The sequence below is a fragment of the Trichosurus vulpecula genome, chromosome 5, assembly GCF_011100635.1.
Source record: "Trichosurus vulpecula isolate mTriVul1 chromosome 5, mTriVul1.pri, whole genome shotgun sequence".
Lineage (NCBI taxonomy): Eukaryota > Metazoa > Chordata > Mammalia > Diprotodontia > Phalangeridae > Trichosurus > Trichosurus vulpecula.
This window is the reverse complement of record NC_050577.1, coordinates 137,126,085-137,144,061: the sequence shown is the minus strand read 5'-3', so window position 1 is coordinate 137,144,061 and position 17,977 is coordinate 137,126,085. Positions and strand designations below refer to the sequence as shown.

The following is a 17,977-nucleotide window of genomic DNA, read 5'->3' as shown; positions in this document are numbered from 1 at the left end:
AGTCAAAAAGAATAAATCTAATCCTCCCTAAAATAATAATGCTTCAAATATTGAAATGTAGTGATCATGCTCCCAATCCAAGTTTCCTCTTCTCCAGACTCAAGTGCCTGATCCTTCAGCACTGGGGTCCCTTCATCATCCCAGTCACCTTTTGGACTAAGGCTACAAGTTGTCAGTGTCCTCCTAAAATGTGGTGCCCTGAGCTGAATATGGTCTGACTAGTATGGAGTAGGTAGTAGAACCAATGAATTATTTGTTCTGGATGATAAATTTCTATTGATACAAACTAAGATTTAATTATTTAGCTTTTTGGATTGATATGCCATACTATTGACTCATATTATGTTTGCAATTCACTAAAAGCCTGAGATTGTTTTCATATGCAGTGCTATGTTGGAGCCTTGCTTCTACCATTCCTTTCATGTATAGTTGATTTTTTTTGAACCTCATAGAATGACTTTACATTTATCCCCATTAAATCCCAATTAGATTTGACCCACATTTTCTAAGATATCATGAGCACAGAATGTCTGAACTGGAAGAAACATTAAAGATTATGCAGTCTAATCCTAGTTTACTTTAAAGATGAGAACCCTGAGGCCCAGAGATGAGATGGCTTTCTCAAAGTCACGCAGCTATTAACTGGTGGAACTGGGGTTTAAAGCCAGGTCTCTAGATTGACAGATTGTACCATACTGTACCATACCACATAGCTTCCTAACAGTTTAGGGTCCAATTATGTATTGCAACAGCGATCACTTCTAGTCTCATACAGTCTAACAACAAATTTTATTATCTTGCCAACTAAGTGTTGCAAATAATTGTTACAAATTTAGAATTTATTTATTTGTTTAGAATAAAAAAGGGCGGATGATAACTCCCCATAGCATGCCACTAGAGACCTCCATCCATGTTGACATTTATTTATTTAGTCCACTTCCAAAACCATTCAGTTATGTTACTCTCTCTTGTGAAAACCTTTCTCAAATGCTTTCCTGAAATCTGACTATATTCTGCCTGTGGCATTTGACTGATTTTTTTCAAAATCATTAGCTCATGGGCTTTTGCCTTTCTGATGTTTCTTAGAATTGTGCCTGATGCCACTTACAATAAGTAGGGATTAATTTTTTTAAGTCTTTCCAAATTGTTCTGATTTCTTTTTAGATCTGAGCTCACCAAAGTTCCCATTATAGCTACATCTAATTAATTTGTGATTAGAATTTTGTTTTTCCCATCCCTTTTGAATCTGTCTTGCCTTTTTGAATCTTCATCCAAAAACTCATATTGGTTTTCTCTGAACTTTATGAAATCAATTTTCCTGCAATCTAGAATACGTGTCAGACTAACTTCAGTGTTCTCTATCTTGACTACTACAGTTTTTGAGATGACATGGTCACTTTATCTGAAGTTGCCATGATTTTCACTTCTCCTGTAAGTTCCTCCTTTCGATCAGAATTAGGTCCACTATAATAACTTCTCTTGTTACTTCCTCTACCTTCTGAAGGTTAAATTTTTATGTTACTATATCAAGAGTTTATCATATGTCTTCTTTATGTTAAAAAATAGCCTACAGCAGAGGATTAAATAATTAAAATCCTTCATCATAACCTTTTCCTTCATCTGGCTATATGATCTATAGTATATTCCTGCCAAAGTATCACTGCATCTTCTCTTTTCCTTTTTCCTATCCAAATGTTCTTCATGTTCATCACTCTGCTCAGGTTCATAGATCTTCATACAAGTGTGTGCATTCTTGAAACACAGTGATGAATGATCTTGCCAATTGTATTTTTTTTGAGGAAGGTAAATGTCCTTATATTGTAGCATTTCAATCCACTAACTCTCAAATTTACCCAGAATGTTCTATTTACTTCCATGAATAAACATCCCAAGTTTAAATGACTACCTTTTGCATAATGTTGCACAGACTTTTGAGGTCATGAATATCCTTTTCCCCAGTTATTTTCTCCTAAATACCATCTGTGCTAGTCGGCTTTCTGGTCTTTTCTTAGCCTTTGTACTCAGATAAGCATGCCATTAGACCAGGACATTTCTCCTTCATCTTGAGATGGAACACATCCTTAGATGTCCAAAAATCTTTTATGTTGAACTATGCTCCAGAAAGCCAAATTTCATTCTCTTTTACTGTCTTTTACCTATCTTCTTTATTTCCAATATTCTTTTTTGTTCTTCAGGTATTAAAGTTTTAAGTATTAAATTCTTCAAGACCTGACGGAAACACTGCCACCATAACCTGCCTCTGCCAAACCCTTCAGCTTCAGCTAAGAATATCACAATCCTTGGGGATTATTCCTTATTAGGGATGGGAGGGAGGGAGGGAGGGAGAGAGTGTTGTTGGAGTGGAGAGGGTGGAGTAGCATTTTCCCTCCTAGTTAAGTGAAGAAGGAAGAAGCTTACCGCTGAGGTTAAAAATCAGTTTTCCAAATGTAGACACATAATATGAAATTCACCTAAATACTATATGAAGAAGGGGTAGCATGCTATAGTGGCTAAATTACTGAACCTTAAGTCTGTAAGACCTGGAATTTAATACTACCTCAGGCACTTATCTAGCTGTATGAACCTGGGCAAGTCATTTCAGTTGAATGAGCCTCCATTTTCCAATCTATAAAATGAGGGTGTTGTTCCTAATAACCTTAAAGATCCCCTCCAACTATGAATGTCTGAGCCTGTGATCATAAAATAAAAATAAGGTATTTTTCCATTTCAGTATGGTTTGACATTAATTTATAAAAATTTACTAGAAGCTATTTTTTTGCAAAAAAAAAAATCCCTATTTTTACCTTCCATTTTATGCAACTTGTCAACCTCTACCCATTTTTTTTTTAGTTTTCATTCCTAGACTACTCTGAGCATCGCTAGAAAAAGATACAAAACTGTGTTTTGTGGCATACTTATTCTAAGTTCAGTTGAGTCTTCACTGCTAATCAGAAATCCTCATACTAATTTGTAGTTCACTTGATAGAGAATTACTCATGGTAGCTCTTTTAAAATTCATTTACTTTCTCCAAAGCCATGACACCAGCACTGCCCCTCTTTATTCTGAGCGGATTGTATCTCTTGCTCTACTTTGACTAAATCATCCAGTAAGAGTTCTCTCAATTTCCCTTCCTTTTTCTCTTCCCTCCTGTTTCAAATTTTGAAGTATCCCATGGGTAACATTTCTACCTCTATTCTCCATCCTATACTTTTATGATTCCTTCATTAACTTGTTCCAGCAAATACCTTCTCTCTTGCCTTTCCAACATGTCCTTCTATACTGCTATCAATAGTGACTGACATAAGGAAAATTAAATCCCTGCTTTCTGCTGCCCTGGTCTGGTCATATGGAATGCTGTGTCCAACTCTGAGTGAACCATTTTTAGAAGGAACATTAAAAAGTTGGAGCACGCAGGTCAGAAAGAAGGGAACAGATAATTAGGGAAATCAAAACTATTGCATATAAATATTGATTAAAGGAATCAGAAATATTTATCCAGGATAAGAAAAGATATAGGAAAGACATGATAGTTGTCTCCAAATAACTGTAAGGTTGTTAAGTTGTTATTTGATTCATTATATTTGGTCCAAGAGGGCACAACTAAGATCAAGCAATAAAAATTGTAGTCTCATATGTACCAAAATATTCATAGAAGAACTATTTGTAATAAGAAAAAGCTACAAATTATGTGTTTAACAATTGTTGAATGACGAAGCATATTGTAGTATGTGAGTATGATAGAATATTGTTGTTTCATAAAGAACAGTAAATATAAAGAATCCAGAGAAACATGGGAAGATTTGTATAAACTGATACAGAACAGCAGTATTCTCGATGGTGGAAATAATATAAAAAAAGACAACACAAAAAGACATTGTTTAAAAACAATGGCCAACTGTTAGTTCCAAATGACTGTTTTAAAGTATACTTCTTTTCTGTAAAGAAGGGGTCAAGTATAAGAATAAAATTACACATGTAGCATTGATCATAAACATATTAGTTTTGCTTAACTTTTTGTGGAAAGGTACAATGAGAGTTTTGTTTCTTGAGAAGTAATTAAAATGTTAAAACAATATTTATGAATTAAAAACATAGGAAGTAAGGTTTTTGTTCAGTAAACTTTTATTATGAATCTACTGTATGATGCCAGGCACTGTGCTAAGTGCTGGGGTTACAAAAAGACAAAAGACAATCCCTGCTCTCAAGAAGCTCCCAATATAATAGGGAAGACAACTGCAAACACAAACACACACACACACACACACACACACACACACGGAGCTATTTACAGGAGAAGTATGAAATAATTAACAGAGGGGAGGCAGTAGTAATGAGAGAAATGGGGAGAGGTTTCCAGTAAAAAATGATATTTTTAGTTGGGACTTAAAGGAAGCCAGAGAAGTCAGTGAACAGAGTTGAGGAGGGAGAATATTTCATGCATACTTTAGGAAAAATCAGTTTGGTAGATAAATGTAGGATGGATTGGAGTGGGAAGAAACTTGAGGACCCATCAAGCTATTGCAGTAGTCCAAGCATGAAATAATGAGGGCCTGCATTAGAGTGGTGGTGGTGTCAGAGGAGAGAAGGAGCTGTGACTGAGAGGTGTTGTAGAGGTGAAATTATCAGGCCTTGGCAACTGATTGGATATAGGGAGTAAGAAATTGTGATGAATCCAGAATAATTCTTAGGTTGCAAGCCTGAGGGACTATAGGATGGGTGTTGCCCCTTCAGTAAAAGGGAGTGTAGGATGGTAGGAGGATTAAGGGGAAAGATAATTATTTCTATTTTGGACATCTTTAGTTTTAAAATATCTACTTCTTATTGTTCAATAAAAGGATGGGGAGGGGACTTCCTTACAATTAGAGCTGTCCACAAATCAAATAGACTGCCTCATGAGTATCAAGTGCCCCATCTCTAGTGTGGATTCCAGAATAAGATTGCAACCTGAAGATTTTCCATAGTCACACTGTGGTTCACCAGAAAGACTGCTTGATTTTGAGATAGAGGACTTGGTTTGTAATCTTGATTCTAGCACTTGCCACTTGGGAATATCACTTAACTTGCCTGATTTTCGGTATTCTCATCCACAAGATGTGTGCAGTTGAACTAAGTAGCTTCTGAGGACTCTTCTAGCTACAAGTCTATGATGATATCAATTAATACCTTGTTTGAGTGTATTTCTACAGGATTAGATTCTGAAAATGAAAATTTAAGGCACAGAGCAATTCTTAGACATGTCCAGTGAATCATCAGCACCTAAACCTACAGGAATAGATTAGATCTTGGCTCTTTCCAGTTTAGGGATGACTGGTGATTGGCCTTGGTTAGCAAATACATTCATGAATAAACAGTCTGGAGATGGGCCAAAATGGCCCGTGTATAACCAGAGTACATGGCAAATAATTTTTCACCTAACTTCATTAAATCTAACTTTACTATGAGCAACTGTTTTTTGCGAATCACTATGTTAGTAACTATGTATCTACAAAGAAAAATATGACATCATCCTCCAACTTAGAGAGTTTATATTATTTCTTCAGTGGTAGCCTCATTGTAGTGTCTCATGAAGCAGTAGAGAGTCTAATGGAATGACCACTTATTTGGATGATTCTATAGTATGAGTTATATTATGAAGTTAGTTTTTCACTTTTAGAAATGAGATATGTAGTTGTGTGCAACACATTTTTTAGACTAAAGGAATTAGTGATATGAAACAAGAGTAATAATTTTTATAAAGATATTTTGTAGCAATTAACTACTCTTTTTTACAAGACTAGTCAAATTATGTATCAGTCATGATAAAATGAAAGGTCTGTAACTATAGATGTATCACTTCATTCCAAGAGATTGCTATTCAAAAACAGGTTACAACAATTAAGTGATTGATTTTCCTCTATTAAATATCATGTGAGACTTTATATTTATCAGTTTTTATTGTTAAATTTTTGTTTAGTAGCAAATTGATGCGAAGAAAATCCGAACTGAATAGGAATTTGTGTTCTTTGTAAGAACACATGAATTTTTTATCATTCACACTTGTGTAGCTAATTATAATATATGAAATTCTGTTTGAAAACTTGTTTTTCTGTTCAGTATTCTAAGTAAAATGTTACATTTTACAATACGTGAGTGTGAGGAGAAAGAATCTGGAGTCCTTCTGGCATTTTTTTTGGTCCTGGTTATCTGCAAAGTATACACCCCTTGTCAGTACAACTGGGGAGCGCCTGTGTAAACACTCTCGTTTTGCCTGTTCCACATAATAGTTTCTTGTATCATATTTCTTCTGACCTCGCTATCTGAAACCAATTACAGGAGATCCATTTGGGCTGCATCTATTTTCATAAGAAGCCTAGGCAGCAGTGTTTTTCTCAGAGATGAATATCAACATCAAATATGCTTCTGAGTGCTTTGTTATTTATGTTCCAGAGAGATTTTGTAGCCTTCAGCTCTCAAGAATGTGTCACGCTGTGCTGTTTATACATTGAAGATATTAATGGGCGTAGATGTCATTTTTCATTTTAATGTCTCAAATGCAACAGGCTGATAGGTTAAACATTCCTATTTTTATGGGAAAAGATATGAGTGACATCTGTTTTTTCCCAAAAAAACATATATTTACTTTGAAAAATAAGGAAATGATTTGTATATATTAGTTGCACGCCACATTTTATTTTTTTAAATAGAAGATGTTATGCTATTTTAAAACTCTTGTAATGTGGATAAAGGTTCTCACTGCCCATTAGCAAACATGTTTATAGTTATAGGGTAAGCAGTGTTTAGTGAAACTTTATTAGTGACCTGGGCATGAGAATCATATTTCTAGAGCTAGAAAGAAACTCAGAAGTTATCTAGTCTAGCCTGCCTCTTTTTACAAATGAGGAAACTGAGACTCAAAGAAGCTAAGCGAGAAGATCACCCAGGTTGCTGGCATCAGATATAGAATTTGAACTCAGGTTATCATATTCTAGAGCCTGGGCTTTCCCCACAGCTCCACATTGCCTCTCGTAGGCTTATAAAAGGTATATGTTGGTCTCTGTATTCAGTTTATAGTGAGTGAAACATTTTAATTTTGCTCTTCCTATAATCAAGCAAGGCTAAAATTGCATAATAATTGTAAGGAATAACATTTCTAATAAGTATAACAGTATGCCTTGTACCATGGATCTTGTATTTACCACCCCCCCAAGCAATTTTATAGGTGTAATCTATAAACATGTTTTCATTCATTTTTTTCAAAATAATTATAATATATTCTGTTCTCATTCTATTGCTTGTATTTGTTGTTCCTATTTTAAATTTTTCTTCAGTTTTACTAAAATTAGATAACTTTATTAAGGAAAGTGCCCCCTTAATTCAAAACAAATGTGTTGTTGGATATTGGATATGGCTTAGATGTCTTAGAAACCTCTTTCTTGCTCTTGTTCATTTGAATTAGACTCAATCATTTTGAATAGGAAAATCTGTAAACATCTTTTGGCTTTTGTTTTAAATTTTCTTTAGACCACAGTATCATCCAATTGGCACAGATAAGTTTGTGAATGATTCTTGGAGTTTTTTTTCTCTACTACAAAACTGACATGGACAAGTGTCTTTCAAGATTAATATTTTACTTAATTCATCATCTAACAATTTATTTTACATACCATTAATGTAAATGGTTTGTCATCATAATATTAAAAATATAATAGTGTCAGTAATAAATTGCCTAGAAGATAAAAATATTTCTCAGCAGTTGTTTACTAAGAGTCGCTTCTAAACTGTTAACCGGGATTTTGGTAAATACATGTCACACGATGCAAGCTTGCTGTTGGAAAACACATTTTCAGTGGTTTCTCCTTAGTAGTTTTACTGTGTTCTGATCTTGCAGAATTATCCTCTGTATGTACATCACTAATGTTTATTGTAGCAATCTCCATTGCCACAAAAAGAATGTTAAAATAGAGAAGTATTTATTTTTTCATAAGAGTTTACATTAATAGATGAGCTTCTTTTTCAAAGATATTTTTGCCTGCATACAGAAGTCAAGATATTTTAGAATAAATAGGCTTTTATTTTTTAGCTAGTTATATAAACATTTGTGCTGCTTCACTTTTTGTGATTTCTTATTAATAGTAAGAATATATGCTTCCTCCTACTGGTAAATGGGAACTAGTTTATGAGTTTCAGTATTGAAATGCTCTGCTTACTCATCTTCCCTAAGTTTCTAGTACTGTAGTCCTGTTATTACACAGACCATTTTTTCACTTCTAATTGTATTGACTTCTAATGAGACAGTGAAGTGGTAGAAAAAAAGTGAACTGGGTTGACAACAGAGGCCTATGTTCAAGTGCATACTTTAAGGTCAAGACTTTCTAGATTTTGTAACTATTGGTCTGATCACAGGCAAGGTATTATCTTGTGGCGGCTGCAGTTTTCTCATCCATAAAGTAATATTGGATCAGGTGGTGTTAAAGATACTTTCTAAATCTAAAATCCTATCATTCTTTCAGTGTTGTCCCAAAAGTTCAATGAGAATAGGTATCAGCTGAATCTAGAACTACGCTATAATTCAGATCTGCATTTATTTAAATGTAAAGAAAATTATTCAGTAACTATTTTTACATTCAAATATGTATACTTCTCAAATCTTAATAAAATTTATATTCTAATTGTCAATGTGTCTGCTGAAAAATATCCAATATCTTCGGTTGTAAAGAGAAATTTATTTTATGGGTAGATTTTAACTTTATCACACAGTAAGCACTTAATACTTTTATTTCATTCATTTAAGATGGTAATTATTTTTAAAATTGGGCCAAACTTTAGTGCTATAGGAATTTTTCAACTGAAATTAAGGTGTTTCCATTGGAAACCTTCAAGGATCACAGTGGCTACAGAATTAAATTCAAACAAAGGTCTTATCTCATGCCATACCAAAAATAAACTGGCCAATGCAATGAGAAAATAAAAATCCAATTCCACAATCAGTCAGTCTATTTAATATGATGTAGAAGCAAACAAGGTGACAGTGGAAAGATCACTATTCCAGGAACCCTAAGACCTGAGTTTGAGTGTTAGCCCTGCTACCTTACGATCTTCATGACCTTTTGACAAGGCATTTAATGTTACTCTGTGGGCTTCCATTTCTCCATCCATGTGATAAGGCAGTTGGACTGTTTCTAAGGTTCCTTCCTTCTCTAATGTTTTGATTCTAAGGTACTTTCCAGTTCTAGATCTTGGACTTCATTATCTTTTCACTTTTTAGTCATTTGTACAAACTGTGATTAAAAAGAGAAGGATGCATTATGGAGAATGGTAACTGGGATATTTTTTTCCCAACCCTAAATGTCTGATCCTCACTACTATGAAGTTTGATTTTGGAGATCAGAAGCTATTTGGGGAACATTTAAAGATTCATATTGGTTTGGGATCTTATCTTCTAACTTGCGTTAATGTGTGTCATAAGTTAACTTGTATTTTAATGGCCTTAGTAACAATACAGTTGACTTATAATTACTTGAGAATATGATAAAAACAATAGGAGGATTGTTGTGGGAAATTCTCCAAATGCTAAAAGTATTGTTTTGCAAACTTGTACCAGACAAATCAATGTTGTTAGGAGGTGGTGCTAGTGCATTCAGTTTGTTTACTTTGGTTTTCTGTGTCTGCCTGCCTTCTCAGAAAACTTGCTTGGAGCCAGACTGGAGCAGCCCTCTCTCTGTCTTTTCATAATTGATCAGGGGATGACTGCCTTCCCTGAGGGTTAAGACGTGGCAACTTTTTCTGTTTGCTCAGCATCTCAATGTAGTAGTTCAAACATTGTTCACACCAGCTGGCAGTGTAATGCCATATGCACATCTTGTCAAAGCAACTGTTGTCATGGATACTAGAAACTATCTTAAAAACAAGATCATTGATTCTAATCAAAATTGTAGTTTTCTTTATCAGTTGAGAATTTTTATTATCATAAGAGAATATCGATCTAATGCTATTTCCTCTGTGCTGAAAAACTCACAGGATGTCATTGTGTGTTCATGGAACTGTGATTTTTTTTAAGTAGTACAATGATTTGTTTTTGTTTTTTAAATTTTGAAAATCACATATCTTTTATTTACAGAGCTCAGTTAATTGGGGGAAATGAATTGCTGAAGTAGATTTGTCATAAACTCATTTATTAGTTCATCTTGTTTACCTTTTTTTAAAAAATCTCAGCATATCTCTTTTTTAGCACTAATTTTACTATAAGAACTTTATAGAGGAAATTCACTTAAACTTCTCCTTTTTTCCAATAGAGGAAATGCTTACATTATTTTCTCATGCTAAGTTTTATTTTGCTGAGTTGGAATGAAAACATAAAAATAAATGAAAACATCTTCTGTTTTGATTGGTATACTGTCATACACAGAAACAAACCTGATTGGTTGAGTGGTAATTTCTTTGTTCTCTGATTTTGCTAAGAATGCAAATGAAACCACTCAATTTTATTTGGCATTAAAACTGCACTTTATTTTGTCAAAGGAGAGGTTTCCCCTTGAATTGTAAGTACAAAAAAGTGTTTTTAATCTTCGGTGAAAATCCTTATTAATTCACTTTCAAGATAATCTGATGTTGATTTGTCAAATTTAATTACAGCTTCCGGTAACACTTGAAGTCTACTGCTTTTGCTTCAAAATTGTAATATGAAAATGCAAATTGAATGATAATTTACAAGGGAGTGGGCATTTTAGTTGAACACTCAAAAGACAAGTTCCTTGTGGAAATGAGTCTATTGATGCAATTTATGATTTTTTTTCTTCAAGCACTTTAAACAAATTAACTTTATTTCCTACAGGATTATACGTACATCCAAAATTTTAATATGTGGGTTTTTTTGATATTTTGAAAGAAAAAAATCTAAAAAAAGACATGGTGAAGTTTTGTTCTATGGGTGTCTTTTAATGTTAGCGGGGGAAATGGTTCACTTCTCTTTAAACAAAATATTTAGACACTTTTCTCTTTTTTTTACTTTTAGGCACTACAGGCAGCAAGACAACTTCTCTTACAGCAGCAAACAAGTGGATTGAAATCTCCTAAGGGCAGTGATAAACAGAGACCACTGCAGGTTAGTAAAGCATTCCTGTCCTTTGGGCCAAATTCACAAAGAAGATTATGATGCTGTTAGATGTATATATGTAGTTGTATACAGAGGAAAATTCTATGTATGTATATGTAGAACGTTTTGAATTCAAAACCAGAACTGCTATCTCTTTATGAGAGAAGGAAATAATTTTATATTAGGAGAGATGGCAGAAGTTTACAAGGTCACTCACTACAAAAATTTATGCAGGAAGCACATTTGGACTCAATAGCCATAAAGGATCTTTGTATAAAACTCTCTTGAGAGATTTACATGGGACTTTATTCACAAATAGGTTAAAATGTGAAAATTCTTCTGTGAAAGGAAAGTCACAGTAAAATGGTGTTGAAGAAAACAAAGCAGTCTTAGACAGCTCTTCAGGGTTGTATCTAAGTGACAAATGTAGAAAAACTCCAAAGCTGCCAACGCAACTGCCGGAGTTTGCCAAGAAGCTTTTGCTACTACTCCAGCTAGAAAAAAAATTCTAGTTTGTAGTCCCTCTTTGGTGTGTTTGTCCTGGGGAAGTGTTTTTAAAAAATACTTTGGCATTGCATATATAATGTAGCCAACATTTTAAATAGATTTTTAAAAATAAAACTTTTAATAAACTGCCTGAGACAGCAGTTGTACAAGTTTCAAATAATTTTGGGGAGGCAGAATCTGTAGTTAAATAAAACATTGTTGGAAAAGAGTTTTCAGTGTTAAAAGATTGCTGAGTTTAAAACAATACTCCCCCTGCCCCCACTGAAAAAAAAAAACCTGTCACTTTCTGATAACTTTAACAACAAAAACCTAAAACTTTATATCATTAGTTTAGACCCCATCTTTAGATCACTGTTTTTCAAATGATCCTATGACCTTAAGTATATTCATTGGTGTTGGTAGGTTAGAGGGCTCCTGAGAGGTACCTTCTGGGGTTTAGTTTTTGTGTGGCATGGAATTATAGACCACTGATCTACACAATCCAGAAACCACTGAGAGTGCCTGGAAACATGATTAAATTTATGGTCCCCAAATGAATTTGAGATGAGAATATATTTTCTTTGGGAACAAACCTCATATGGTTTTCTTTTACTGACTGAAATACAACAGTATGTTATTTTTGCCAAATGTAAAACTTTCCTGAAACAACCTAATTTTAAAGATCTTTTTTTTCATGATTTGTTTTTTTCTCCACAAATTACTTTTCATACGTGTGAAAAAGGCAGGAACTTTGTGGTGATCTACTTTATCCTCTCCAGCACCCCAACCCCACCTAAAAAAATATAAAACCCAGCAGTGACAATAATGGTATTATTTTAGCTCAGATTCCATGTAGGAAGGCCATCCATGCAGTTTACATGGGAATGGTAGAATACAGCTCCATTTACATAAAAGCAACCAATTGAATTACTTACCTTCAGTGCAACTTCAGTGTCCTCCAGCAGTGAAATGGTATGATCTGGAAGACCCAGGTTTGAGATTAAGGGAGGGAAGTCTTCTTCACTTAAATGTAGTTGTATATCTGAGAAACAAAGTTATCATTGAAAACAAGAGAACAAAAGGGAATTGGTTCAGAGCAACTTTAAAAGACAACCTTATCATTGATTCTATTTTACCATGTTTAATGAAAAGTACATGAATTAGGTTATTTAAAAACTGAAACTTCCTTTTCAAATGTAAGATCAATGGGAGTTTCAGCATTGCTGGTTACATGAGGTTGGGTTCCTGTGTTGAGAAATGAATGACTTGGCTTCATTAGAGTGGTATTATTTCTTGCTTGAGGGGAAGGGAGGTCTGTGGGAGGTGGTTTTGGTAGTATCATTCTAACATTTGGATGTATTATTTTGGAACAGATATTGCTTAATGGGCGTAAATGGAGGAAACTTTTGCTCAGTGAAATAATATGTGCACCAAATTTTGTATAACTGAATGTCAGGGCAGAAATTCCTGATTATATTCTGTTTTATGTTATCATGAAAAAAGTGTTTAAATACTTTGCAAATAATTCTTAGGGCTTTAACCATTTCTATTCCTTGCTATTAATACAAAGCTTTGCATTGTTTCACTTATAATACATGTTAATCTGAATGTCTCAGTGCAGATTTTCAAATTATAGCTATTTTTTATTATTTTAGTATGAACTCTTAATCACGCATCATATTTTCATGGATGTAGAGATTGGTTTTTATGAATAAAAATTTAAAAGTAATATAACATGATATATTTGCCCCAACAAAATACATGATAATTGTAACATTATACGCGTTTAATTTCATAGTATTTCAAAGCGGTTGACTATCTTGGCAACTGGAAACAGGTTGGGACTGGATTATAAGTCTAATAAAAAACTAATGGCATTTTATATTAGCTCACACATATGTTGTCAAATAGGAGTGTTAGGTTATGCTTACCATTGCACCTCTCGTGTATACTATTTAGTACGAGTTGCACAGTTTTTCCACTATGCTCAGAAAGAAAGGCCAATGTATTTTTTATTAAACATTTTTACCAGTTAATGCAAAAGTAACATTTAATTAACTTCTTATGTTATTATAATATGATTTCCCCCACCCCCATTCCTCCCAACTATTGAAGTGAGAGTCCAGCATGACTTTGTGGAGATTTCAATAACCAACAAAGCGTATTAACTAATTATAGTTTGAGATTTTAATGGAGAAAGTTTCAGCATTTCTTTTCTCCAGTTTTGCAGAGGCAAGATGTTTGGTGTTAACAGCCCAGGGAAGTTTTTACTGGGTTTCATAGACAGCATACCTCTAGATGACCTCCTGGGAACTTCTTAGAAGAATCTGGGTAGTGATCCAGAACAGTCTTTATGTGTTTCTCATGAAAAACCTCTTTGAAAAGATAATTATTTTATAAAAGCTGAAGGGAAAGGTAGATAAAACTTATGTTTTACATCAAAATAGTGTCCACAGTGGCTTAGGCCACCAGAAAATAGATCCTCAAAAGGATTAATACTTTACACTTGAATACAATATTTTTCAGACTTCTGTCATAGTTATGGCCAAATTTAGAATTATCTGATGGCAAGGTTATTCCTAGCATTTTTCCTTGATTTACCAGTACTTTTTCATTTACATTTTTCCAGGGTTCAGTGTTGGAAATGTTAGGAATACTGGCATGTGTTATGCAAAATGGAAAGATCTGATAAGCTTGAGGGCCAAATGTAGTAATGCTTTTGCTTTCATGTACAGATATCTGAATGTATTTGAAATATGTTTGCATAGTACACTCATTACACTGATAAACCAATTGAATAGTCCAATCAGTAGGTGCATTGATTAATGACATATTGATGAATAATAGAGTGTGATGTAAATGAGAGTTGATATTAGCCTAAGCATTACCAGATGTTTCATCTTTACTTTCCTACCTGTGTAGTCTAGCAAACATGTTGCATTAATAAGGGCTAAAGATGATAGTATCTGATATTTTTATTCATTTCTTTTCTTTGGCCTATTGGTTGTTATCTCTCCCAGAGATGATATAATAGTGGTGACTAATGATAAGGAGAGGTGGCCAATTGGAGTGCGGAATTGTTCCCACTTCCTAAAAAATAATTTCTAGGTCAGGTGTGATAAATAAGGGAGAAAACAAATACACACACACACACACACACACACACACACACACACACACATGAAATAAAAGGCAAAATTATCCAGATTTTCCAAGTTTTGGAGATAGTATATACATACATCAGTTTTTGTGTGCACACATGCATGTGCGCATACACGCGTAGCCTTTTTTTAGAGACATTGCCAATTTTCTAGCCATTGAAGAATCTACTTAATTTAGCCTAGGTATGAAAACTGGTCGCATTATTGTTCTTGTTACATTTTCAGCCATGAGCAGACTTGTGGTTCTTCAACAGCTGTGCAGAGCAGAGACGTAAATTTAAGGTAAATGCTATTGCTTTGCTATATTAGTTGAGTTTTAGTTTCTAGCACTGTAATAATTTCCTTCATCGAAGGTATTCCCTCTTATAATAATACATCCTGCTCTTCATCCTTCAATAAGAAGTAATGTAAAATAAAAATAATGCTCAGAGACTATATTTCATTATATTTTTGTCATATAGGGGAAAACATGACTTCAGGTGTGGTATGCTAGAACATACTGGCCTGGGAGCCGGGAGACCTGGGTTCTAGTCCCAGCTCTGCTGCTAGCTGGTTGTAGGACCTTGGTAACCTCTCTGGGCTTCACTTTCCTTTGTACAATGGGCATTTGAAATAGATGGGCCCTGATGCCCCTTTGAGTGCTAAAAGTCTAAGACTTTTTTTTCTTGTTATGGATTAATTAGTGGCCATCTTAACACTTCTGGTTGAGAGTGTTAAACCCTGGTTACTTATTGAAACCAGCCTATCATTAGCTATATGTTACTTTTAGTTTCAGCAGAAATGTGCTTTATGATAAAATGCCATGTCAGAAATTATCTTTTGGAATTAAAGGGTGAAGCTCACTAGACACTGACCTTATTTGCAAATATGCATTTGTGTGGCATATTATTAAGCTGCAGTAGTCTTGTTTATTGCTTTGAGGTAATTTTTAAATTGACTATTAGAAAATTTAAGTATAGGAAGAATTATTTTGTCCCTACGTATGTTGGTCATCAGTATTAAGATGTGAATACCACATACCGCGGTTTTAGACAATGCTTCCACTATCACTCACACCTCACCTCACCTTGACAATTAAAACTAAACCCTATATACCACTATGGAGAAATGAAAAATAATTTGTGAAATCATTTTAAGTGATTCTAAAACTAAACTGAAGAGCTAACGTTGATAGAGCACTTTAAAGTTTGGACCCTCACAGGGATATTTATATGTAAAATAAATTTTTAAAAAATATTTTGTTATTCAGGTACATGCGGTATGTATGACTTACTTTTTTTAAAAAAGTAAGTACCCCTACTCAATCTCCTCTGATTGACCATTTGTGAGCTACTTCCAAGGCATAATTAGCCATAGCTATAGAACTGGATTATTTGAAAATACGAATCAAACAATGGCAGAGTCTCGTTCATGCAGTTACATGAAAGAGGAATCTTATACCTCAACTATGGCTATGAGAGGACCAACATTTGAACATAACACCAGAAGCTAATGTATAAGGTGGTGTAGAAGGTCTCTGTACTGTTTCTTTCTCAGTAACTAAGTATCTCTGGATATGTAACCTGAGACAAACCTGTTTACTTCTTTTGATTTCCATTTCCTCATCCAGAAAATGAGAGGATCAGACTAAGTCATCTCCAAAGTCCATTCTAGACCTTAACACTCTTTGATTGTACAGCGGACAGGTGGAAAAAGTGCTCATACTAGTCCTCAGACTTTCCTTCCCTTAACAGATAATTAAAGCAGCGTTAATTAGGTTATGTAGAAAATTTTGCAATATCTTATAATTACATCTAGAAGAGATCTTCCAAGTCATCTAGTCCAACCCTTACATCTTAGGGATGAGGAAGAAGCTCAGAGAGATGAGGTGATTTGTCCAAGGCTGAGAAGTGGGATTAGAACCTGGAATTTTTGGTTTCACGTCCATAGTTCTTTCCACCCCTGCTGTGTTAGGAAAAATTAGAAATACTAATTGATTTCTATGTCTTTGTTTTTACATTTTCCCACAAATGTGAGAAATTCACAATAAATAATATAGGGTTTTCTTTTTTAAAAAAGAGATACATTGTTTCTTGTTTGTCGACTTCTATTGAAAATTATTTAATTCAAAGATTATACCAAAGAATTGTCATATGCTTGTTTTCATCTATTACTATCAGAACATTTCTAAACAGGAATCATGAAGTAGTAGGTTTGCAAGGATGACACAGTATTAGAGCCTTTTCAAAATGGAATTTGTGCAAACAGTCATTTACCACTGGCGATGTAGGTGGAAAGGAATAGCAGTAGAAACAAATGCCCCTGAATTGATGTGATGGGGACAATTAGCTGTTGTAAATGATCAATTGAGTATTTTGAAAATTCATGAAATACAGTTTAGCATTGCTGCCTATACTCAGCCACACTTTCAGACGTTTTCTTTGTGATGTACCTAAGCATAAGTAGAAAATTTAACACTAGTTTTTATTTATAGGCAGGGAGGGGGGAGGGCACAAGTAGTGATGTCTCACACTTACAGTCATCCACTCAACAAAGATATGAGTATTATAGCTGTAAGTTATGATAAATGGAAATTAGTTGCTGTAGGAGATTTACATGGTCCCTGCCTTCAACTTACCATCTAGGTGGAGGAATTACACACACACACACACACACACACACACACTACCTACAGGTAAACTAAGACAACTGTTTGATAATCTATGTGAGTGATAAAGGCAATATGTGATGTTTTTCCTCACTGCTGCCAATTTACTATTTGAAGACAGGGTTCAGAAGAAAAATTAGAATGTTGGAAATCAACTGACTAAGAAACTGCTATGGGGTGTATTTGAGCTTTCTGTTGCATCATGACTCAAAATAAGAGTCTGAAAGGGCTCCTTCTTGCCTCTAGGATAATATGTAAACACCTCCTTGGGGTACTTAAAGGCTTTCACAGTCTGGCTTCAGCCTCCTCTTCCAAATTGTATATATTACTTGCCCCATGCACTGACCCCCAAACCCCACCCCACATTTGTATATTCTAGTTTGTATGGCCTCCTAGCCCTTCCTCCTCCGTGACATTCCAACTCCCATTTCTGCACATTTCTTTGTCTAGGCTACCCCTATACCGAGAATGCTCCCCCTCCCAACCTCTACTTCTTGGAATCCTTGGCTACCCTCCAGACTCAGCATAAGTGCTACCTCCTATGAGAAACTTTTTTTTTGAGTTCCCCATTTATTGGTTCTCCCTATGCCCCTGAAAATTTACTTATTTAT

The 17,977-nt window shown here is 34.5% G+C and overlaps 1 protein-coding gene across 1 annotated transcript in view; it reads left to right on the top strand.

The window, feature by feature from the left end:
• Positions 1–17,977, top strand: part of FOXP2 (forkhead box P2) — a 698,983-nt gene that overhangs the window by 518,487 nt on the left and 162,519 nt on the right. Inside the window, exon 5 of the mRNA XM_036759264.1 lies at positions 10,992–11,081. Coding sequence (XP_036615159.1) covers positions 10,992–11,081 — 90 coding nt within the window. The remainder of the gene's footprint in view (positions 1–10,991; positions 11,082–17,977) is intronic.